General features: G+C 36.2%; 1 protein-coding gene across 1 annotated transcript in view; it reads left to right on the forward strand.

Moving 5' to 3' along the window:
• Window positions 1–25,546, forward strand: part of si:ch211-113g11.6 (uncharacterized protein LOC559008 homolog) — a 66,998-nt gene that overhangs the window by 39,976 nt on the left and 1,476 nt on the right. The window contains exons 8-13 of the mRNA XM_038282476.1: window positions 1,870–2,048; window positions 5,187–5,295; window positions 5,497–5,707; window positions 21,735–21,850; window positions 22,590–22,762; window positions 23,171–23,226. Of these exons, the coding sequence (XP_038138404.1) occupies window positions 1,870–2,048; window positions 5,187–5,295; window positions 5,497–5,707; window positions 21,735–21,850; window positions 22,590–22,762; window positions 23,171–23,226 (844 nt within the window). The remainder of the gene's footprint in view (window positions 1–1,869; window positions 2,049–5,186; window positions 5,296–5,496; window positions 5,708–21,734; window positions 21,851–22,589; window positions 22,763–23,170; window positions 23,227–25,546) is intronic.

The following is a 25,546-nucleotide window of genomic DNA, read 5'->3' on the forward strand; positions in this document are numbered from 1 at the left end:
CACTTCAGAAAAAGAAAGTGTCTAACCATATCTTCAAGAAGTGTCATGATATTTAAAGAAGTTGGTCCCAACAGTTAGGAAACAGGCAAAAAATAAAAATTTTGTATCACTGATACTAGTGTAGAAAAACATATTATAATACACTAACAAACAACACAGCCTGGAAGCCATCCAGGCTCATAATACATGGGGAAAAATGTGAGTTGGAAAAGAAAGTCTTTTAGCTGCATCAAATTTGGATACATTGATTATTGATCTTTTGTAATTGATTCAAAAGGGTAACCATTTTTTTTAAACAAACGTATCCAGATCACCATGAATGTATTGGTGTTTGTAAATTGTGATGAGTAACCATATGACATGGCATTCGTTGTTGGTTTTAGTTACCAGAATACTTTGGATATATGCTTTCTGTAGAGAATCCCAGATAAATGCCATGTTTGCATTTCAGAGTAAAGAAATCTTCCTTCAGAGTATGTCTGGATTTTTAACCAAAGCATGCAGTCTGACATTTGTCTGCACATAAAAACTAAAGACTTGTTTATATTAATGTGCTCACGATGTCTGTAACTCAATATTGAGTCTTTCAGGGGTCTAACCTCACTCCCTCAAAGCAAATCAGTCAATTTGACACAAAAAACTTTTTTCTGTATAGTTATTTTTCAAAACAAGTCCCACCAAATGCTGGAGGTAATAACATAAATCAATTAGGCAGTGTAACATCTGAACCAATTTCTCACTGTCTATACACTTTGAAATCATATTGCATATGAAGTGAAACAAAACAAATTCCAAAAATGAAACTAAACTGTGAAACAAAGATACTTTTAGATACATAAAACTACGAAAATCTAAAAATGACACAATAAAATTACATAAAATTGAAATGTGAGTATAAATGGATATTAGATATGACAGATTTATCTGTTATTTTGTAGGTAATAAGAAAATATTTTTGTTTTTTTTCAAAAGTTTTTACTTAAACTGTCCAAATTTGAACCAGTTGTTTTCTCACTAGTTATTATGTATGCTAATGATCTCGTATGTGTCTATTTACTAAAAATAAGACAACTAGCTTTAAATAAATAATTTTTGAGCTCTTATCAGATTCTAGAGCGACTTCTGCACAACTTCAGTTCAAATTATTGAAGGGTTAGACACTTGATGATGCAGAGAAACTCCAGGTGTGTGGTATGATACATTTCATATGAAACAATTTCAATCTGTTTTACAATTGCTCTGATGACTAAATCTTTCATTGCAGAGTGTAAAATTGCTGTTGCTTTGCTTTAAGGAGGCTTATTTTAATCAGACTTTCCAATCAGCCACATCAGATCAGTTTTTCTAATTAGCTCTCAAAGGCAAAACACCTGCAACTCTGTGTAAGTCATGACTCCTTAAATGTAATAAGCAAATGTTCAAGTAGTCTATCTTTATGTTTACTTGATATCTTAAGTGAATTTTTTGTTTTCTTTTCCTGGCTTGCATTTGCAGAAATGAAGGAGTCTGGTTGTATTTGTTCTGATCTAGATATAAATAGCAGCTCAGAGAATTATTATTCTAAAGCTTGCTTTTAAAAAAAATAAAAAGTATAAAATGTTTCTTCAATTATTGAGATCCGAATGAAGCTACCAGATTTTTAGCCATGTTTGCAAGAAGATAAAGAAATATCTTAGCCTTCATGTATAAAGCTTTGAAAAACAAATGGAAACTAAATTTCAGAGGACACTGAAGGAGAAACTACCTTCTGTTGCACTGTGTTAGGGGACAACAACAATAGAAACAAAGCAATCACAAACACGATCAATCTGGAGAACTTGCAGCCCCCTTGGGTCATCCCTAATAAGAACCCCACTGCTGTATTTCCAGGTGGACGAAGGCGGCATCAAAGCCCTGCTGGCTGACTCCTGGACCACCTTTATGAAAGCCCGGGTCATGTGCGGTGCAGGAAATACTCAACAGCAGTACAACAACATGAAACAGGCTGTTGTCCTGACGGCTCAGGACAAGAGGGCTGGAGTCATGTATGGCCTGTTCTCCAATGCATGGTAGGTGAAAAAATGAAAACCTCTTCATTAGATCAGTATTCATTAATTGGGGAGTGTTGCCCAAGTGGTTAGAGCAGTGCGCTTGTGCTGTGAGAAGATTCCAACACAGCCTGCTCTCTGGGTCCCTGAGCAAGATCCTTAACCCCTCGCTGCTCCCCAGGCGCCACACAATGGCAGCCCACTGCTCCCAAGGGGATGGGTTAAAACGCAGAGTGAATTTCCGCATTGTAGGACAATAAAAGGATTTACGTTTACATAATTCAAGAGTATAACTGGCTCAATAATTTAGGATTTCACATAGTATTACTATGTGAAATTAAAAATACATTTAGGAAACTTCATAAAGTCTGGTATTTTATAATTTACTGAATCAGATTGTTTACATTTTTACTATTAAATTAACCTCAAATGTTTGATATTTGGTTTTAATTTAATCATAATTTTATTAGATAAATCTTATGTTGATGTAGAATGTAGTAGGATCAGATGGAAATAATGAGGTTTTAACTGTTATTAACTTTTCATGTTTTAAAAATTGCCTGTAAACTTGGTTGTGAGTTTATGGTCTATGAATACAAATTGTCTAGAGCTAAATAGTCTGCTTACAAAGCTGTGCTGTTCAGAGGGAGAAAGTTGTTAATGGAGCATAAAATAATTTTTTTTGTATAATATATATATAATAGAAAATTAGACAAATGAAAAGTTTGTGTTTTTTGATGAAGAAATATTGTTATGGCCATGTTAAGGTCAACTCAATGAAGGGAAACACTTTTGATTTGACAGCACTAGACAGCTATATGCAACCTTTCCAGAGATGAAAGCCTCAAAAGGTCATTGCTAAAGAAGCTGGCTTCTAACAGCTTGCTCTATCCAGGCATACTAAAGGAAGTTGAGTGAAAGGAAATGTGTGGAAGTTAAAGAAACAACATGTCTTACTGCAGCCGTCATGCTGTTCAATTCTGTTTTATAATTTTTAAGAGTAGATTTTTAATGCACCATGAAAATGTTTTAAAAGTTAAATAAATAATATAATTCCAAAACTGTGATTGTGTTGGTTCATTGCCAAAGCAGAAGTACTGGGTCAGACTGTTTTTTAAAAGATTACTCTCAGATTTAAAGATACATTAGGTTAGTTTTTACTGAAAATAACTTTATAATAACTGCTTTATTTGACCCTTTATGACTAAAATATTAAAGAGCAGTGTCACACCTCAGGAGTTCAGTGCCAATGCATCTATGCATCTATATCTGGCGCTGTTCAACAGATGTGACGTCAAGAGTGTCCATGTTAAATGTGTCCGACCTAGAAAACAATCAAAGCGTTATGTTCAAGATAGATTTTTTGGATAATCAGAAGCGACCAGCCTCCAGCTCAACTCAAACACAAATGGCAACTCCACATAAGGTGAAAAAAGTACCCAAAAAAGGTGTGAGCTATGAAAACCAGCAGAAAATGTTGCAGTTCTGTTTTTGGCCACTTGGGGCAGTTTAATTAGAAAATTCCTAAAGTCTTAGAGGTATATTAACTCAGGAAAGAGTTAATATGTTTGTTGTTTTTCTCTCCAATGTTTTCAAACATTGTTTTATTGTTTTTTTGTTTTTCTCTTGCATGTTCGAAATAAAGAATAACAAAAAAATTAAGACTTTTTACATGTGCATGGATATTTTTACATTAAAAAATAACATAGTATGGAAATATACTAGGAAATGGAAAAGAATTGCAAGAAATAGCAGGAATGTATAGTTATATTTAGTTTGTTTGGAGAAATTATACTTATAAAGTCTACAGCTGCTGGGAGGAGGAATCTGTGACAATGCTTTTTTGTGTACATTTAATGAAGTAGTCTGTCAGTGATGGACCTGTCCAATCCTCCTGTCTCCCACCACTTGTGCTGGGTAAATGGGGCATCCTTGGACAGAGCTAGCTATCCTGACCTGCTTATCTTACCTCTTCCAATCAGTTTTAGATAAGCTGCTGCACCAACAAACCTAGATCTGCTCTCTACATTTGCAGGGAACCCAAAGCAGAAATAAAATTTCCCTTAGTTGTTTATTCATCCCTAGTCATACTCATTCACCAATGAGTTTGGTGCTTTTAGAGCCTGTATACACAGATGCATCCTGGACATAACTAATAACTGTCTCTTTCCGTGGTTAAGGGTAAAATAAGTGCACTGTTACCCAGTGGTCCAAACTAATCTTTTCAGACGTAAATTAATGTAGCATTTAAATTGGCATTCAAGATTCCAGATCGGCAAGAATATATAAAAGACACATAATCTAAACTGCTAGAGGTTTAGTACGGGTTTGTAGAGCCACGGTTTCTTTAGAAATTGGTCCATTGTTTTTGATCATATTAAAGGTCCCTTTACCAGGAAACTTTGGTGCACTTCATTACTCACTCCGCTGACAGAGAAGCAAATTCTATTTGCCAGGAACACTTGTCACCTGCCTACACTGCCAACAGCACCAACACTTGCTTTATTAGCCATGGCCAAGAAATCAGTTTGACCTAAAGCTCTTACAGAATCTATGGAGTGCTGTCAAGAGGAGATTGAGAGATGGCAGTGCCAGCAATGCAGACAAGCCAGCGGCTACTATTAAAGCAGTCTGGGTTTTCTTTACACCTTAGCAGAGATTGATTACCTCCATGTCATGGTACATTCAAGCAAGTGGTCAGTAATGCCACACAACACAGGTTTAGGATTTTTTTTTTTTTTTTTTTTATTAACTGCAACTTATTAACTGCAAGTTAACATTTGATCATCCAACTTTGTGCAAGCAACCTATATTTATGCGTTTCACATTTTGAATTGAAATTCTGACCCATAGATTATAAGTAATTTAATTATGTTTACATTATTACGATTTACCCTTATACAGGAAACAGAAGACAAGTGCATGTATTGTAATGTTAAAAAAAGGAAATTGTGAATAACCATGAACGATGACTAATCCTCGGTGCACCGAAATGTTTGTAATTTTCACTGTAATTAAAAAGAAATCAGACATAAGGCTTGAAAACAAAATGCCTCCTATTTTGACCATTTATTATGTCAAGATGACATTTTCATTAAGTGATTTGGGTTAGACCTTTAAAACTTTTAAAAGTATTTTAACATTTTTCCTCTGTTTTAGGGGAAGAACAGTGATCTGTGCCTATTCCATAGAAGATATTGACCGAGCCTTCGCCAATTCTAAGCTGAAAGGCTACAGCAGCTCATTCAGTGGTAATCGCCCAGGGATGGTGAGAGAAATAATCCTTTTTTCTTTGTCATAATGTAGACACGATATGTGTACAAGCATGAGTCAGCCTCTATTTTAATGGCTGCAATGCTATTTCTGACCGTTAATAACAGAGAAGCACATTGAGCTCTTTGTTTAAGGAATTTCTTTCCTTTATTGTAGCCAAGGCTGATGTGAATCAGTTTTTCCCCTTTGTCTTCAGTGTACACGCAGAAGTTCTTCACCAGCAGACACTCAGAACAACATCAAAAACCTTGGCGTGATTAGATACCACCCAGAAATTGAGGATGTGATCCGTCCGGTTGGCGTGAATCCACTCGACCTCCCCACAGATGACCAAATCACTCACGCTGTCGCAGATATTGTCCTGGCCGTAAATGATGAGCATTACACTGTCCTGTACCTCGGAACAGGTACGTGTGCGAATCTCTGTGTCAAAAAAGCAGTAGTGGTGGTAATGATAGCATTTTTTTATATTAGTTTCTGGTTTTTGGAAAGAGGTTTTTGTTATAATATTTTTTTTTCTTCTTTATTCTTTTTCTTTTGGCAAGTTTGTCTCTTTTAAAAACAGTTACTGATTTAAATTTCACCAAAGATATACAACTTTTACAATTTATATATCCTACCTTCAAACAAAGATGGTGACCAAATCATGCTGAGATCAGCCACACTGCAAAAAAAGTAATCTACATAAGTCATTTTTTCTTAAAATAATTGCATTTTTTTTCTTGAATTGAGGAGGAAAATGAGACATTTTGCCAATGGAATGAGACAATTTACATTTAAAATAAGAAAAAACAATTGCGTTGTCTTTTTTCCAGTGAATATTATCTAATTATCTTATACTAAGAGTGAAAATACTCATCCCATTGGCAAACTATCTCATTTACCTGCTCAAAATAAGGGTAAATGCACTTAATTTAAGACATTTTAACTTATTTCTAGATCATTTTTCCAGTGCAGTTTTATCTATACTTAAGAAAAGAAGTTTGCAGGCTTTAACTGAACCCAATGCTACAGGAGATTTGTAGGTAACCATGAATTCAAGAAATATTTAAATCTCTGCAGAGGTGTAATTATTGCTAAAGCAACCCTTTGCAACATTTTAATAAAACATTACCTTAATTAATATAAATTGAATACATTTTCAGGTCAAATTACAGCACTTGCTGCATGCTGTAGCTTGAGAGGGTCAGATCCGTCACTGACTGAGTCATGTGACCAAGAGCACTGCTGAGCTCCACTTAAACACGACAAGTTGTTGTTAGGCAACAAAATTTATATGACCTTTACCTGATCAGACATAATTTTGGTCCTCTGATGTATTATTTGATACAGAAGAGTAAATGTGGCCTTGTCTTTACAAGGAATTCCATGACTTTTGAACCTGCTGGTCCAAAGTGGTCTGCTATCAGATTTGGAAATTTCAATGGACAGTTCAATGTTGCCAGTTGCTTTTGGGAGCGCTAAACCTGTAAGTTCACAATCTAGCTCCCCTTGTCCCTGAACGTTACACAGGATTGCTTTATTATTTCTATTACTGAAATCTCCTATTAGCAAGTAAAAAGGATGTCAATATTTTCACTGAGGTTTGACTTATTTGACATCTTGCTGTATCTTCATCTGGTTCTCCATTATCCGGAAAAAAAATGTCAAAATGTAAAATCTGATCTTGTATAAATCAATGCAAGTAAGCCTTTAATCTGCTTATTTGGGTCAGATGTCTGATGAGCTTCAAAAGTTGCAAGCAAACAATCATTTTTTGCTCATCTTATCGATCTTGAATATATGCAATTAAGATATAAATTGTCTGTCAGCAATTAATTCTCACAATACTGTGTCCAGCTAACCAACCTATGTACTAGCACTTGGTACAGAGGTTGTTCCCAGTATGTCTATTCATTTGTTGGGTGTAAGTGTAGAAATGCATCACAGCATCAGGATAAAAGTTACACAGTGCATGGACTGCTTTTTATTTGAATGGAAGGAAGGATATTGGCTTACACCAACTGTGGTACTTCTGACAGTATTCAAAGATGATGCTGTGGAAACATAAATAACCAAAAGCAGAGCAGCCTCTTCCTTGCAGATACAGATGTGGATGTATATCCTACTGGTATTACAAGCTCTTGTGGTTTAATGTACATCAGTTATACTGCTTGGCACTCATCTTCAAGCAGGCCACATTTTTTCTGTCCTTGATTTGTCAACCACATGGTTTCCTGAGCAGAAGAACATGCATGAGTTAACAAGTCATATATCATCCTCCATGCATCTTGCAAAGGTCAAATATTGTCCTTATTCACACTGTTAAGCTAAAATAGTGCATCGTAGCATGTGAAGATGACATATAGGAAAGAGCTGGCTAGAAATGCATGTTAAAAAAATTATGATTATATTACAAAATTATCAAACTGTAATTTAATGTAAAATATCAAAAAACAGTTTCATCTGTCAGAGAATCTCTTTTTTTCCCATCAAAGCAATGACTCTAAGGCACAGCTGTTTGTTGTAGCAGTTCATCTAAAAACTGCTTCAAGAGCATTACCATGGCAACCATCACAACTTGTATCCCGGTGCTCTGTATGTTCTGAACGTGTCACAACTTGAGATGCTTGTTGTCTTTTTTTTTACTACGGCGTCTCTCTTCCTGTCAGTCATCAGACCTTTCTGGGTTGCTGATATTTTTAGCTGAGTGAAACCAAAGTAAAGACAAAAAAAAAAAAAAAAAAGATGGTCGCTCACTGTGGGCTTTACTAATCGTGTCACTTCTGGCTGTGGAAAGGGACAGCTGTCAATCTGTGCTGGCCTAAAAAGAAAGTAGAGCTGCTTGTTTCACTCTTGAATGACTGTAACATACTGGAGCATTACAATTGTACTTTTTTTTATTCTTTAATTTATTTTTCACACCATTTTAAAGAGGCTTATTTGTGCCATGAAAGCTTTTCGTTTTGATATTTCTTTCAAAAGCTTACTTTGTTTATATGAGGTCAGACCACAAACTTACCTCTCTCTAATTAAAGATCCAAAGTTGTTTTTGCAAAGACTACCTCTCTGTTCAACTAAGTGCACACACTAAGGTCGACTCATTATTGCAAAGAAAGAACAGAGATCTTTCAGCATGGGTGTTTTATACAGTGGATGAATTAAAACAAAATTTTTAATAATTGGTTTAAAAAATATTAGTGGTTGGATCCATGGTTTGAACTTAAATGCCCCTCTCTGGAGATCAAACCTCTCTTTGTCTCTATCTCTTGCTAACCTCGTCACGTTGCAGTTATGTGTGTGTGTTACTAGACGGGTTGTTGATGCTTCTGCTGCTATGGGTGTGTGTGTGTTATGAGAAAGGCTGATCAGCTCCTGCAGCCTTGAGGGTGAGCATTCTAGGACCTTTGTCTATCAATCTGTGACAAAATGCTGTCTCGCATGATATAGCAGGCTGTTATAAACAACTGGCCAAACCCAATCCCGACCCCCGCTTCCAAAAATTTTTTTTTTTTAATTCACCCCAACAATGGCCTACACTCCAGGGTGCAGGCTGTTATTATTCATCATGTACCAAGTGAAGCTCATCACTTGTCCTAATTGCTTTGAAGGAGCCTTTTGTATTTGTGCAAATCACAGGGAGAAGTTACCCCTATGAAAGGATTCAGCCTCAAATGAGTAAAACAGGATTCAAAGAATAAAAAAAGAATCAAATGAGCAGCTGTGGATTTGCACTTCATTGATGATAAGAAAGTTTGCCAGGGGACTATAAGTCCTTGCCTTGAGGACAAGTCAAGCAAATATCTTTCATAAACATTAGAGAGGCTGAAAGATGGTGTTTTGCAGTAGCTCATTTACTGATGTGAGTCTATAGAGCGAATAACACTGAAGCTATAAATCTCAGGAAAGGAGATGATCTCAGGCTCTATAAGAGCTCTGAGGAAAATACTTGAAGCTTTTACATCCATAATCACGTTTGTCTGTAGAGCTCTAGCAAACCCGCCATGAATCTGTTTGTAGTGCTGCCTAAAGGTCGAAATGACAAAAAATTGTAAAGTTTACATACTTAGAAAGACAACCCATGTTCTTCATCAGTGTTTGATAATAAATCAAACCTAGATAAGTTCGAGTTACAATGAAAGAAGTGAAATGTCCACGTCCTTTGGTCAACTTCAAATCTGTTGTTGTTACTTACAAAATGTATTCGTAGTCTGAGACCAAAAAATTCACTTTACCTGGAATAAAAATCCTTATCATGGAAAAAAGCAAATGAAACAATTAGTTTCCAAGTAAATATCTACTTCAAGTCAAAACTAATAGTGTCACTAGGGGTTTATCCTTTCACATGCTGTAACTAACAGAAATGTGAGCTCATTAAGGGCGGATTAGACTTCTGCAACAGCACACATCAAATGTTGCTTGGATCTGGTCCTGAACCAGTTTTGCTGGTATGCTTCTGCACCATCGGTCTGGAATTTCTAGGGACGCACAGCAGTTTCCCGCCAAAGCACAAGGGGATAACCTGACTCCGCCAGATGGATTTGCTCCGCATATCCATCTGGAAACCTTCCATTGAAGTAATTTTGGGAAGGGGCGAAAATACTGGTTAGCTGATTGGCCTATGTTGGTGATAGACGGGCCAAATAAACCGATCAGATCAACAAAGCATATGACGTACTAACAGAGCGACGATGAAGAGGAGCCAATTGACAGATCAAACTCTTGCCGAAACCAGTCGGGAGAAGAGCAAAAACATCCTTTCCTCTGAGAAAAGCCTCCAGAGCAGTGTTTTGCTCTGCTTTCAGTGAAGAAATACTGATTATTGATTTCTACAATTTTAAAACCTAAAGGTCCAGCTTTTACTGATCATGAATTATAAATCCCTTATCTGTGGTCAAAAAATATAGAAATATAGTTGGAACAAATAAGTAAATAGTATTTTTCATTTTTATCACAACTTTATTCCACAGTAAATTTATAATTATATGTAATGGTAAAATTTTTTTTTTTTTCCAAAATGAAACATTAAGTTATAACAAAAAAATAAACAACTGCTTACTATCAGTTAAAAGTTATAGTTGTACTTAGTATGAATGCATTCTCTCTCTTTGTCTAAAAGTATACAAACATATTATTAATAAATCAAAATGTATACCTTCAACCATCTCATAAATTTAATTTGAGAAAAATCAATTAATTCAAAAGTAACAAACTACAGAGATTTTTTTTAAAGTTGATCCAATTGATCTTTTTTTCAGTGTATCAAAAGGATCTTGTCTCCTAAATGCATGACAAATGAGAACTAGGCAACCCTAATAAACTGAAAAAGATAATTCATCTTTTTTATGCATTTAATTTAACACAATTGTTTCATGTTAACAAGGTAGGACATGAAAAACGAAGCTTGAATAGATGCAAGAAAAGGATACATCATTTAAAGGTGTTAAGGTTTCCTCTGAACCATATGATTTGTGTTATATTTGGATCCTTTCTCAGGCTTCTCACCATAGCTTTGTTGAACTGTGGGGAGTGTTGGCCTAGTGGTTAGAGCAGAGCGTTTGTCCTGTGAGATTCTGTGAGACAGACTGCCTCTCTTGGTCTCTGAGCAAGACCCTTAACCCCACTCTGCTCCCTGGGCGCTGCACAATGGCAGCCCACTGATCCTCAAGGGGATGGGTTAAATGCAGAGGTTAATTTCTCCAGTGTGAGTTATTATTATTGTTATTATTTCTCATTATCAAACTGTTCTAACCATGTCATGTTGGTGGACCAAACACCCTTTCAGCTCTGACCACTTTATCACAGTTTTAAAGCAAAGTTTTGAGATGAGTTGTCAAAACATTTTCTTTTGTCCTTTAATACACTATAAAAGTAGGTAAAGGTTTTTTTTTTTTTTTTAATCCCTGTCGGTTAGGAAGCCTGTGTTTTGCTCATGGGCGTAGGTTTGCATAGGGACCATAGGGACATGTCCCTACCAAAATTTTGAACCGACCTAATTGTCCCAACCAATAATTGGATGTGAGCAACATGTTTATAATTTCCAGCAGTAGTTATTGCAGCAGTGGCTTCTTTTCCTCTCGCAGCTCCTCTGCCTGGTCTCTCCTGTCCCTTTCATGTAGCAGCGCATGGAACTGTGCTGCGCTGGTTAACTCAACTCTCATTGGTTGTTCTGCCTTAAGTTCCGCCTTCTCTCTCTCTGATTGGCTGTTTTCTAGTCCGCCTGTGCTTGGAGCACAACATTGAAAATTTATTCACACTAGAATGCAGCGGTTACTACAATTAATATTAGGCTACAAAACTAGTCCCAATAAAAAAATGAATATCATGTACACTAAAAAACAAAAATCTTTTTTTTCTTTTATAAAACGAAATATTCTGAGTCAGCCAGGAGTTCTGAAGACTGCTGGAAAAATGGACAAATAAAGGCTGTAAGCATCAACATTTCTGATTCTTAGCCACAGCCAACTAAAAAAGAAAATGTGAGGGTTTCCTTTTTACCGATATTAAGTTGATATTACTTTTTTCATTTTTTTGTTTTTATTTTTACAATTTTGATATAATAACTGAGGGTTGCTCAGTTATTATAGTGGGTTGCTCTGTGGGGAAAGGCACATTTTACATTTATATTACTGTTTGTTTTAAAGTCTCTATACTACAGTTAATGATGAATCACTTACTAAATTAGTTGACGATTATTGAAATAATCAATTGATATGATTAATTTTTTCAGCCCCAGATAAAATACATGAGATGTTCTACACAGAGTAACTACAGCCCAGATGTTCAACTTTTATAGTGAAGTTAATATTTTAATGAATGTATTATTTTGCTTGATACAGAGAGAGCATAGTAGGTACAAATATTAGAGTGGGGTTTAACTCTGCACAATTCTATATCTTTAAAAGAAAATACTTTATTTACCTTCTCTCTTAGTCGTTCAAATGAAACCGTTTTCAAAGTGGAAAACAGTCCTAATTCCACATTCATCAGAGCCGGTGATACTTCAAACATTGATAAACAGCATCTAATGAGTGTAGAGATTATAACATTTTTATTAATGGAGCAAAATGTTGCTTTTCTCTTTTAAAAATGAATTCCTCTTATCAGTACGGATGCTCACATCAAGCATAAAAAAGGGCATGCATATTGCATAGCACCAATGACACCAGACCAATAGTGTCCCTACCAAAGTTTAAATCAAACCTACGCCCTTGGTTTTGCTGCACCTTTATCTAACATCTAGAGAGTAACAGCTTCTATCCAGCTAATTAACTTTCAGCCTATGTTAGTGCAAGACTTAATTTACACTTCATTTACACATTTAGAGCTTTTAAAACATGAATGTCTTTAAAGTAAAGCATAGAGTAATGATAGCAATCTAAATGATTGCATTCATACAAGGAACCAGTCAGGTGTTTTTTTAAAAATAGATCCACAGGTGTGGCTCCTGATAATTACTCTGTCTTAAATTAAGCTCTCATTTAGTAATTAGTGAATCATAGGGGCCTTCACAAATCCTGGCATTACGAAATCGATATAATGTTGTTAATCCTAACTGAACCCAGCTGGTTTTACTGTCATATATTAAGAGTCGTCTTGTTTCAACTGTAAGTCCATGAAATTGCAGACCTGATTATTTTAAATGCATGAGTAGCACATTCACATCTATTTTCTAGTAGTAGTTTTATATATTTAACAGTAATATGTTCAAATATTAACAAGGTTGGGTCTTCAGAATATGCTGCAAAATGTAAAGACAATCAGTAAAGATATAATAAACCACGTGAACAAACGTCAGGCTTAAAGAAGTTTGTTATACTTCAGCTGCCAAAACTCATATAGACACAAAAGCACCTCATAAATAAAGATGCATCTTATGGATGTTTATCCATGTTTTTCAGGCCTCCTCTGTTTGCAAATCTTTACACTATTCATTACAGAATAGATTATTGTTTGGATTTCCTCATCAAAATCAAAGTGGAAATTTTTAACCAAAGAACAAAAGAGGAAAATCATCTCTGAGAGAAAAAAGTTCTGCCCAGGCATTTTAGGAACAAACAACAATACCCTGGAGACAGAACAGACCTAATTTTATTTTTGCACCTGTGAGAGAAACAATAAATTTCTCACCTGTAATAAAAGTACAAAATCTTAATTCAGTTTTCTCCCATTCAATAAAGCTGCTATGAATAAATAGATTATGTTTACAACTGGAGAATGTGTATTTGGAGGCTAAATAAAAATCTGTGAAGAACACTGACAAACTGACCATGTTTTTAAGAAGTAAAAGCACACAGTTTACTCTGGTTAAATCCATCCTAATGTCCCCCTGGGATGCTTCGATCAGGCTAGCAGTGTAGCAGTGCTTGACTAAATTAATTTCTCAGCTTTTGATCACATGCCAGGAAACATATAAAAGGATTTCTTTGATTAAAAGAAAAAAAAAACCTTTACATTCTTTATCATAAACCCCAAATGCAAAACAGGGGTATTTTCTGTTTTCCTGTAAATATGCTGTGAATGGAAAATAATTAGGGTCCATGCTTTCATTTCTCTTTAGAAATGCACTTGGTACTGTAAGTCCTTGGCTGTTTGTGTTTTGTAGCTTGTTGTTTTTCAGACTTCTGCAAATAGCTGAATGTAATTTAATAGCTGAGTGTAATTTTTTCAAACAAAAAGTAAACAAAAAAACCTGAATGTTGGAACTGTAACTATACAGTCATATGTTAACATAACTTTTTTTCATTACAATGTTTTTATCACTGACGCTTACCTCAATCAAGGCTGCACTTTAAGAAAATGAAATAGTCTAGAGAGCTGTACTTAACAAAATTTATTTTGTGTGTACAAAATGACAAAATAAAATTTGTCTAAGTCTAATTCCTTTGATTTAAAAAAAGATCCATAAAATATCTTCCTGGATGTATCTTGTCACAGATCTTAAAGCTGCACTGTGTAATAATTACAGGGATATACAGTCAGAAATGTAATATATTATACATAACTATGTTATTTATCATCATCTACGAGCTCAGCCTCTTAACCCTAATATTTGCGTTGCCTTAGAATTTCGTTATTTATAATTACATAGGAGCGGGTCTCGCAGCCATGGAGGCTGACATCTTTGCGCTACGGCAGCGCAGAGCCAACAAACTAGCGATTGCGAGTTCGCCTATTACGCTCGACAGTAACTACGGCAAGTTGAGAGAGATGAACTGAGACGGTACTGAACAATAGATGGCAGTATTAAAATTATCTATGTAAACAAACCTCATCACTTGAGAAGGTAGGTGATGTGGACGTCGTGGAAGACATTTTGTCCTGTAACGCTCGCCGTACTGTTGGGGGGGGAGAAGCGGTGGGGGGGAGATGTTCATGTTGCTGCGGTCTGCAGTCTGGACGTTAGATGTCGCTGAAAATTACACACTGTAGCTTTAATTCTAGTGGAATCATTTCATCAGAAGTATCATAAAGACAAGATTCAAAGAACTTTACTACGAGGCTCAAAATGAAGTTGACGTAGTTCCAGGTATATTTGTGTGAAGGTCTAGGAAACATGCTCATCTGACACCTTAGAAAATATTAGCTATGTTCACACTGCAAATAAAGAGAAAATAAAAATCTAATATTTTCCCTCATATTTGTCATGATTCAGCACTTTCTGGACTTTTTGGTTCTATTTAAATTTTCCTTTTGAGTTTTTAGTTATACTTTGATTTATGTCATTGTGGGTTGTCTAGATAATTGGTTTCATTTCTTTTTTTATGTCTAATTGTTTTCTGGTCGTATTTGAGTTCTTGTTTACTCCCCCCCCTTGTGTCAGTCTCCTTCACCTAGCTCCTTCTGTCCACACCTGCTCTCAATCAGTTGATTACTCCATTCTCTCTTCTGTTTGGCATATATAAACTCCTCCTCTGCAGTTACTGCTGGATTCAAAACATATCCCCCTTTGTTCTGGTTCATGTGTTCCTTGATCAGTTGTTTTTGGATTTATGCTTCTCTTGCCTCCACTCATTAAATCTGTAAGAAACCACTTCAGCTTCCATCTCTGCATTTGGGTCCTCTACAAACCTCCACACAACCTGACGATATTTAACTCTGATGTTTATATTTATCTGATGTTTATGTCAATAGCCTGGCTCTCACTACACATCAACACAGATTTTTTCTGCAGGAGCATCACTGACTGTTTTTCAAACAGCTGTTCCTAATAGTTGTGCTGTTTTTTTCCTTATCTTTCTTTTGTTAATCACGATGCTGTAATCTATGGAGGACCAACTCTGCCATATTTAAAAATAAGTACAGAAATAAATAAATGCTCAATAAATAAATAAGCATACAATTAATTGCCACAAAAAATACAATAAACAAATAAATGTAAGTAGAAATTAAATTATACAGTGAGACATTAATGTACATAACTCTTTTAATTAGCTTCTTTATTTATTTGCCTTCGTAATATTTACCTTGTTTATTTTTTTGTCCTTTATGATCTTAAACTTTAATTTTTAATTATTTATATTTTTAAGTATTTATTTATGTGCATGTTATAATATTTTTGTCTGTTTTATTCTTTGTATTTTTTTTACCTTAGTTATGTCTTCGCTGCTATTTATTTCTGTCTGTCCCTTTTTACACTTCTGCCTGCCCTTTTTTCTCAGCTTATCTCTTATAACTATATGGAGAAACATAGAGATAGGAAAATATTGCATATTTTACACGCTTTTTATGTGGAATTTTGGCAAATAAATTAGGAAAAGATGATAGTAAAACCCCTAAAGCTAAGATTAGAGATGCACGAACAGAGATTCTGTTGCTGAATTCTGACCTCTATTTTTTGAAACTGTTAGAGCTGTTCACAGCATATTCCTTTTACTATCACATCAGTTTTGCCAAAAAGGACTGAGAAAAAAACTTTTAGATGAACAAAAAAAAAAATTAGGAATTTTTAGAAAAAAAAAAAACATTTCAAAAGTAATTTCAAAAGCAAAATTTACTACCTGCCATCAAGTTCTTTAAGCATTACTGTCAAGTCTTTGTCTTGTCTTTATTTGGAAATACAATCATAAAACCTTTAAACTGAGAGGCTTTCTTAGAGGACTAATATTTCCAGCCGAGGCACCTTATGTAACAGACACGACTGGATCCTTTATAAGGATGAAAAAGCAACTTAGGGGAAATATATTTAGCAATTTCCAGCATAAAAGCCAGTTTTATAATAACGGACTGACAATGCACAAAGCAAGGAAGATATTTTAAACAGAATTTAAATAAACACATCAAAGATCCAAATGTGCAGAGGTACACTTTTCAAAGCCTGTAAAATCCCTGAAAGCCGAAATATTTAACAGTAGGCTGTCACAGGTGGAAAATAAATAAGAAACTAAGTCTACAACGATTTATTTTGCCTCAATAGATGAGTGACAGATTGACCACCACCAGCGTAAAGTGATTTTTAGTGTTTCAGCCTGGAAGGTGCTACAGCAGAAGCTTCCCTAAGGGTTGGAACAAATGTCAGAGTCATATATCTGTTTCAGCTTGACTTCATATTTGAGATAGAAGTCATATTCCTTTTTCTGCAGTGTGGTTAGAGAGTCAGACTAGAGGCCCAGCTGGCCTCCCAAAATGTATGATGGGAAAAATATCAAGGTTGAGGGAAGTAAAACTCACTTTTCCTGCAAAATAAGGAAATGCTGCTGTCAGCCTTTGGAAAGATTCCACCTGGGTCTTAGTATGCCAATTAAGACTTAAAAAAATAATAATTTCACTGTATAATTGTAAAGGTAAAGTGAAGAACATGTTCTTTCAGCAGATCCTGCTAGGATAAATATAGCTAATACACGTCTACCCAGCAGATGTCACAGTAGTTCAGCTTTGTCACCCTTTCCCCTTGAGTTTTGTCTTTTTTTTGCTGATATACTGGTTTGATGAAAGAGCTGAAAATAGCTGCTGACTAGATTAAAGAATCATCAGAGCAAACTGAGGGGATTTGAGAAAGTTATCGTTGACAACACAGGATTTGAAGTCCATGAAAAAAACAGACAATAGAAAATCAAGTGACAGCAAGACTCTAATGGTCTGATTTTAAATGAGATAGTGCCACACAGACAAAGTACTCAGGAAATGAAGAGATGCAATAAAAGCCATAACTCTTTCACATTTTTATAGCAGAGGAGATAAAATAAGCCTTTATGTCTCAAACAAAAAAACACATTTTGGAACATACTGTAACAACAAACTTATCAAGTTGACAACTTGTCATCTGGACAGTAGGAACTTGTTTGTAAGCAATAAAAAAGCAGCTCTGTTAAGAAATGAAAAGGAAAAATGACTTGTAGTATTTAAAACCTACAGGGAGACCCCAGCGGTGGTGAGTGAGATGCTGTAAACGGGGTGAGCCATGGCTGCTCAGTTAGTAGTGAAGTAAAAAGTAATAACTCATAGCTGAAAGTAGTGACTCATCATCCTTCAAACTGAGGGTTCATGCACTATTGACTATAGCAGTGTAAAGCTCTACAGTCATGTCTGGAATTTCAGCTGTTATCTTTTTATCTATTTGAACTGTTTAGATTTTTATTTTAAAAGCAGACAAAACCTCGTTTTTCCATCTGGAGTAAATAAAGCTTGATACTATCCTTGTCACAGGGCTGTATTATTGATGCAGCATTACAATCAATGCTGGAGGCAGGTAACGAAAACACAAACTGGCATAAAGTCAAATTAGCTACAGAACCAACTCAGACATTTAATCGAGTAGCAGGAATATATTTGATTATCTTGCCTCTTCTCTGAGGCTACGCAGCAGAGCGGAACCTACAGTCCAAACGGCGGGCCACTAAATGAGTTTCTTGGTAATCAGCTCCCTTGTCATTGCGTTGTGAAGAGTGACAATGTGCTTCTACCAGCTTGCTTACATTTTTGAAAGATGCATCAGAATAAACAGCCAAGGGGTAGAAGAGACCTTTAGTCAGTGTAATTTTATATTTGAAAAACGAAGTATTCCCAGGAGTTCAAAAGTTAGTTAAAAGTGTTATTCAAAGTAGTGGATTTAGATTTTATGAGTCTTCTGGGTTGTTATAGAGACATTTTACAGTAATTTAAGAAATCTTTTCAGGCTTTATGAAAGAGATTCTTATTCCAAGGTTACATAAAGTTGAGTCAGTATTATTTCAATGAGGTTGAGGTCTGCAGGTTGACTGGACCAACAGCCTGACTCTTCAGTGGTAGTTTTTAGTAGGGGTGTGCATTGGCACTGCCCTCACGATTCGATTCGATTACGATTCACCCGGTAACGATTCGATTCAATTCTATTCTACGATGCATAGCGATGCATCAAAATCCCATTGACTTCGTAAAATCCGAAAAGTGCCCAGATATCCGCTTTCCAAGCTTTTGGTGCGTTTTTAATTAGGCCTACCCGTCTATCGCGGTCATCTCCCTCCACCTCAGCCATCTTGATTGTTGTTGGTATGCCCCCGGAACTAATTGAAACTTCACAACTTGTCCATTTGAGGCCAGAAAATAAACAGTGACATAATTGATTATGGCACGTTGCCGCATCGATGCTGAATCGTGCATGCCCCGCATTGCAATGCATCGCTGAATCGATTATTGTTGACACCCCTAGTTTTTAGTATTGCGCTGATGCCATTTTTTTGCCCCGATACTGATACCCGATACCTGGCTGTACAGTATTAGCTGATACCATACCGATAATATCTATTTGAAATTGATGTATGTGTGTATATATGAAGGGCTGCATACTAATTGGATGTAAAATAATAATAATAATAATAATTTCTCAAACATCTGTCTTATTGCTTCACTATTCTTGTCCCACTGCTCTTTCCCACGAAGTGAACTGACCAAGGTCTGTTGCTACGGTTCTTCCCGGTTTCTCTTGGCAGTCTTGAACTCTTTGTGTTCGTTCAAATGTTTCGACTTCAAATTTTTGATCAGGTTTGAGGTATTGAAACTGCCCCGGTTTAACTCCACCTGTCGAAACCTTCTGGTAACGAATCTTGCATTTAGCCAATGTACTCGCAGGCATTTCTTTAAGGAAATACTTCCACACTGCGGACATTTTCTTTTCCTGTTTTGTTTTTGGTGCAACATTAGTAGTTTTCTTTCCTTCCAAAATGACATTGACGACAATTGAAACTCTTTATGTATAAGTATAAGTAAAACTTTACATTAAAAACATTCAATAAGAATGAGAATATGATTCTCCAAATATAGTGATAAATTAGGGAATATTTCACATCTGAATTTTATTTTGGGATAATTTCTGGTTTGGTTTTTTGAAAACAGCGAAATTAAGAATGCTTTCTTTATTCTACTAAAGTACGTAAGCACTTTCATTCTTATGTTTAAACATTAACACACTTTCACTAAAATCTGTTATACACTATATTGCCAAAAGTATTTGCTCACCTGCCTTGACTCACATATGAGCTTAAGTGACATCCCGTTCCTAATCCATAGGGTTCAATATGACGTCGGTCCACCCTTTGCAGCTAGAACAGCTTCAACTCTTCTGGGAAGGCTGTCCACAAGGTTTAGGAGTGTGTTTATGGGAATTTTTGACCATTCTTCCAGAAGCGCATTTGTGAGGTCGCACACTGATGTTGGACGAGAAGGCCTGGCTCTCAGTCTCCGCTCTAATTCATCCCAAAGGTGTTCTATCGGGTTGAGGTCAGGACTCTGTGCAGGCCAGTCAAGTTCATCCACACCAGACTCTGTCATCCATGTCTTTATGGACCTTGCTTTGTGCACTGGTGCACAGTCATGTTGGAAGAGGAAGGGGCCAGCTCCAAACTGTTCCCACAAAGTTGGGAGCATGGAATTGTCCAAAATGTCTTGGTATGCTGAAGCATTCAGAGTTCCTTTCACTGAAACTAAGGGGCCAAGCCCAGCTCCTGAAAAACAACCTCACACCATAATCCCCCCTCCACCAAACTTTACACTTGGCACAATGCAGTCAGACAAGTACCGTTCTCCTGGCAACCGCCAAACCCAGACCCGTCCATCAGATTGCCAGATGGAGAAGCGCGATTCGTCACTCCAGAGAACGCGTCTCCACTGCTCTAGAGTCCAGTGGCGGCGTGCTTTACACCACCGCATCCGACGCTTTGCATTGCACTTGGTGATGTATGGCTTGGATGCAGCTGCTCGACCATGGAAACCCATTCCATGAAGCTCTCTGCGCACTGTTCTTGAGCTAATCTGAAGGCCACATGAAGTTTGGAGGTCTGTAGTGATTGACTCTGCAGAAAGTTGGCGACCTCTTCGCACTATGCGCGTCAGCATCCGCTGACCCCGCTCCGTCAGTTTACGTGGCCTACCACTTCGTGGCTGAGTTGCTGTCGTTCCCAAACACTTCCATTTTCTTATAATACAGCTGACAGTTGACTGTGGAATATTTAGGAGCGAGGAAATTTCACGACTGGATTTGTTGCACAGGTGGCATCCTATCACAGTTCCACGCTGGAATTCACTGAGCTCCTGAGAGCGACCCATTCTTTCACAAATGTTTGTAAAAACAGTCTGCATGCCTAGGTGCTTGAATTTATACACCTGTGGCCATGGAAGTGATTGGAACACCTGATTCCAATAATTTGGATGGGTGAGCAAATACTTTTGGCAATATAGTGTATCTTACTCTACACTCCAAACCCAAATAAGCTCAGAATTCTCTGAATGTTTGGAACCAATTACCTCAAAGTTTCTGAGAAAGTAAGCATACGAACTTACATTTTTTACAGCATTTACATCATGATGTTAAACATGTAAGTAATGGCACATTTTGGCACAATCTGGCACATTTGGAGAGATTTGGAAATATTGGAGACACCAAAAGTTCAAAACCCCACAGCTCTGGAACTGTTATACCTAGAAGTCTGCAGTTGTGGTTGACATGATGTAGAAGAAATGTAATACAATGAGACATGCCTATTTCCAAGCATGTTCTCTGTTACTGCTGTTCAAATAAGACCTATTGTTTTTGAGAAGAAAAACAACTTTGAGTCATGTTTGAACTGATGCAGTTTAGGCTGTGTCATAGTCACAATATTTTAATTTATATTTACCAGTAGGTGTTAGCTTTCAAATGATGTATCACACATGTAATTCAGGCTTACAATTCCTCATTTAGGTATGCGAAATTAAGTGGTTTTTAAAACGTTACATAGTCTAAATTAATAAAAACTTCTTTCAGACTGATTATGTGCCGTAGTGCTGCTGGGGAGAGGTCGGGATGAGACTTTCAAATCTCATTTGTTGCTGTAATCCAAGGTATACAATTATATATTGGAATGTTTGTTATTGATGTAAATCTTTGCTTCAGTCCATTAAATTGCAACATCGGAGTGATATCAACATATTTTTCGGTTGTGTTCAAAAGGTCTCCAGATAGATCATCTATTTAAAGTGTGCTCTGCTTCCTTATGTCTGCAGATCAGGGCAAAGTCCTCAAGGTCCTTCATACCATCCAGGACGTCTTCATCATATCTCAGTACTCTCTGTTCCACAACGAAGGACCTGTTCTAAATATGGCCATCGACTCACAAAAGGTACAACAGCTTCTTTAATGTATGGCAAAGGTGTATTTAAGGAGCATAATGCTTTAAATCTTTAATAATACTCTGTCTTAAACAAGAAAAGAAACAGCTCCAGGAGACGTTTTAAACATTCAGCAAGGAAAATATTTTCTATATTAATCTCTGTGTGTCGATGTGACCTGATTCTGTCAACCAAAGTGAAAAAGGAGAAAACCATTTCAGTTTTAGAGATGATAAATGTGAGTGAAACATCTAATAATTCATGTTTAATGATAAAATACTACAGACAAATAAAATAGAATCATACCATAGGGGATACTACACCTAATGCTTCTGCAAGAATAATTTACAGCGGTAACCTGAATGGATGTTATTGATCATCACTGAATAAAAACAAAACAGGCAAGTTCAAAGGAAACAGTTATATAAAAACTTACAAATCTGATTTTTAATACCATGCCCACAAAATAATAAGTGGCAGTAGTAAATGTACTGAGGTCGTAAATTAAATAAATTGTCAGAATAAAACAAATTCAACTACAAAACCAAGAGTTTTTTAAATGGATATTTAGACTGAATTGACCAAATAAACTTGGGATATACTATTGCTTTAGTCATTTTTAACAATATCTTTAACATCTATAGGTAAGACATTTACATTTTATTGCAGTAGCAGAATGTAGCATAGAATGAGCTTAAGTTTGATGATGTAGGAAAACTAAATTGCTGACTGTGTTTTTTCTCCCCATAGGGTCACTTGTATGTCGGTACAGCCATGGAGGTGCAGCGACTGCCGCTGGCTGACTGCAGCCGCTATGGCAACACGTGCAGGGAGTGCATCCTTTCCAGGGATCCATACTGTGGCTGGGACAAGGCCAGGAGGAAGTGCATCGCCATCCCGCCTGGATACAACGTCACGACTGGGTAAGTTTAGATATGATGTCACTGCTGCAGCACTATTGGCTCATTTAAATGCAATCAATAGAATAAGAGATGGAGCTTATTAAGCATTTTTTTTTAACAGATTTGAAGACTTTCAGGGAAAATTTTTACTGTATATCACCTGCTTGATAGTCGCCATAATGAGATAGTTAAAATAAAACAAACATTGCAGTTATAAAACGCTAAGCCATCATACATTAATTTATTTTTAAAACATGAAATAATAGTAAAGAGTTATCCTTTTAATAATTTGTTATATTTTCTCTGGTTTCCTGAATGGTTAGGTTCACTTATTTTAATGTATAAGTAAATGGCAGCATGATTCATTAGCCCTTTTGTGAAATAATTGTATGCTCCTATTTCTGTCTCTATCTCATTTTATCCTCACAGAACTCTTATTCAGAATCTCGACAGTTCCAACTCCTCCGTTTGTGAGGAGGCTGCTGGTGAGCCCTTATCTACACTCCCCCACCCTCTCTCTGTCTTAATTAAACCAAAGTGGTTGCATTGCTCTGCAACTTCAGCTGAAAAGAAACATAAGAAAAAGATTGATATCAGATAATTGAGCAGTGTCCAAACCATTTTTCTATTTCATGACTTGCCCTGTTTCAAAGCTTATAACCCAGGGCAATTTTTACTTTACATAACAATTAAAGGCACTCAGTGTATCAGATGTTTAACATTGCAATTGTCTCAAGTGGTGTCACTGGTTGGAGTTCATAATCTCTGATATAATTTGGTCTTTCTATCCCAAAACACATCCCTGTTGACAATCAGACTTCAGTTTCTTTGGAGGTTTTTTATTAATTCTTTTTATTAAGTATTGGTTTGATCTTCCTGCTTTAACCGTAGTAATCTCTTGAAATCCCTGCTTAATAGATGAGATTACATGTACTGATGATCTGAGTCAGTATGTGTCAATAGCAACAGCTGCTGGTTTTACCCCTACTTTAGTAGCATTTTTATTGTCACAGTGACTAAAAATGTCCACATTTTTTTCTCAGCTGGGGATGTAATTTTATTTTTTTTAAATGTATATGATACATACATCTTCTGGGACTTGATGCTTATTGCTGTGATTTCCCTTTTAATTAAGCTTTGAGAAACATATGCTGTAGTTCTCATATTTATTTTCTAGAGATGTAGATAGATTCTTCATATTTTAGTCTTAATTTTATTTCATGCTTGTAATATTTCATATCCTTGTTTACTCCTAAGAAAGTATGGAGATGCATTTTTATCACCTGATATGTTTTTTTCTCTCCAAAATTTATGATCAGAATAACTTAATGTGGTGGTTGTGGTGGAAAATCTTAAGTTTGGATGAACTGTTGCTCAAAGGAGCTTGAGACTGTAATTCATTTTTTGCTTTGGTCAAAGAGAAACCAGTACAAATGTGCAGATAAAAAACAGAAACATCATAGAAAAAAATTCAGTCAGTGTGTGTTGGTCTTTCTGAAACTAAATTCAAAAACTCTTTGACTCCAACAGACACATTTTTTGCGAGTTTGTGGTATTTTCATGACTATAATGTACTACATTATGACAGCAAACCCCTTTAAAATCCAGAGGAAAAAAATAATAAAAAAACAAAAAATCCAGAGAGCTCCTTTGCCCCGAGTTCAGTTAAATAAAAGTTGCTTAGAGCCACATATTATATATGACCTTTTAATAAAACACAACCTATGTTATTATATAGGCCTATATATCCGCTGTAGGAAATCTGTTGCCTTTTTAAAGAACCAACAATTTATTTGTATTTTTAGGTTCATTTTTTTTTGTCTGATACTAACATTTTATTGATTTTCTGTGACTACATTTGTGATGCTTTAAATTGCTTTATACTGTATTTGCAGTGTTCTTGTATTAACAGAGGAGCTTTACTATTACAGGTGCTGGTCATAAAATTAGAATATCATGAAAAAGTAGATTGATTTCAGTAATTCCATTTAAAAAGTGAAACTTGTATATTATATTCATACATTACATACAAACTCATATATTTCAGATGTTTATTTTGTTTAATTTTGATGATTACAAATGACAACAAATGAAAATCTCAAATTCATCATATCAGAAAATTAGAATATTGTGAAAAGGTTCAAAATTGATGGCCCCTGGTGCCACACTCTAATCAGCTAATTAACTCAAACCACCTGCAAAAGCCTTTAAATGGTCTTTCAGTCTAGTTCTATAGGCTACACAATCATGGGGAAGACTGCTGACTTGACAGTTGTCCAAAAGACGACCATCAACACCTTGCACAAGGAGGGCAAGACACAAAAGGTCATCGCTAAAGAGGCTGGCTGTTCACAGAGCTCAGTGTCCAAGCACATTAATAGAGAGGCGAAGGGAAGGAAAAGATGTGGTCGAAAAAAGTGTACAAGCAAGAGAGATAACCGCACCCTGGAGAGGATTGTGAAACAAAACCCATTCAAAAATGTGGGGGAGATTCACAAAGAGTGGACTGCAGCTGGAGTGAGTGCTTCAAGAACCACCACACACAGACGTATGAAAGACATGGGTTTCTGCTGTCGCATTCCTTGTGTCAAGCCACTCTTGAACCACAGACAGCGTCAGAAGCGTCTTGCCTGGGCTAAAGAGAAACAGGACTGGACTGCTGGTGAGTGGTCCAAAGTCATGTTCTCTGATGAAAGTAAATTTTGCATTTCCTTTGGAAATCAAGGTCCCAGAGTCTGGAGGAAAAGAAGAGAGGCACTTCATCCACGTTGCTTGAAGTCCAGTGTAAAGTTTCCACAGTCAGTG

This window comes from Cyprinodon tularosa, unplaced genomic scaffold (genome assembly GCF_016077235.1).
Source record: "Cyprinodon tularosa strain WSP-4 unplaced genomic scaffold, ASM1607723v1 ctg184, whole genome shotgun sequence".
Taxonomy (NCBI): Eukaryota; Metazoa; Chordata; class Actinopteri; order Cyprinodontiformes; family Cyprinodontidae; genus Cyprinodon; species Cyprinodon tularosa.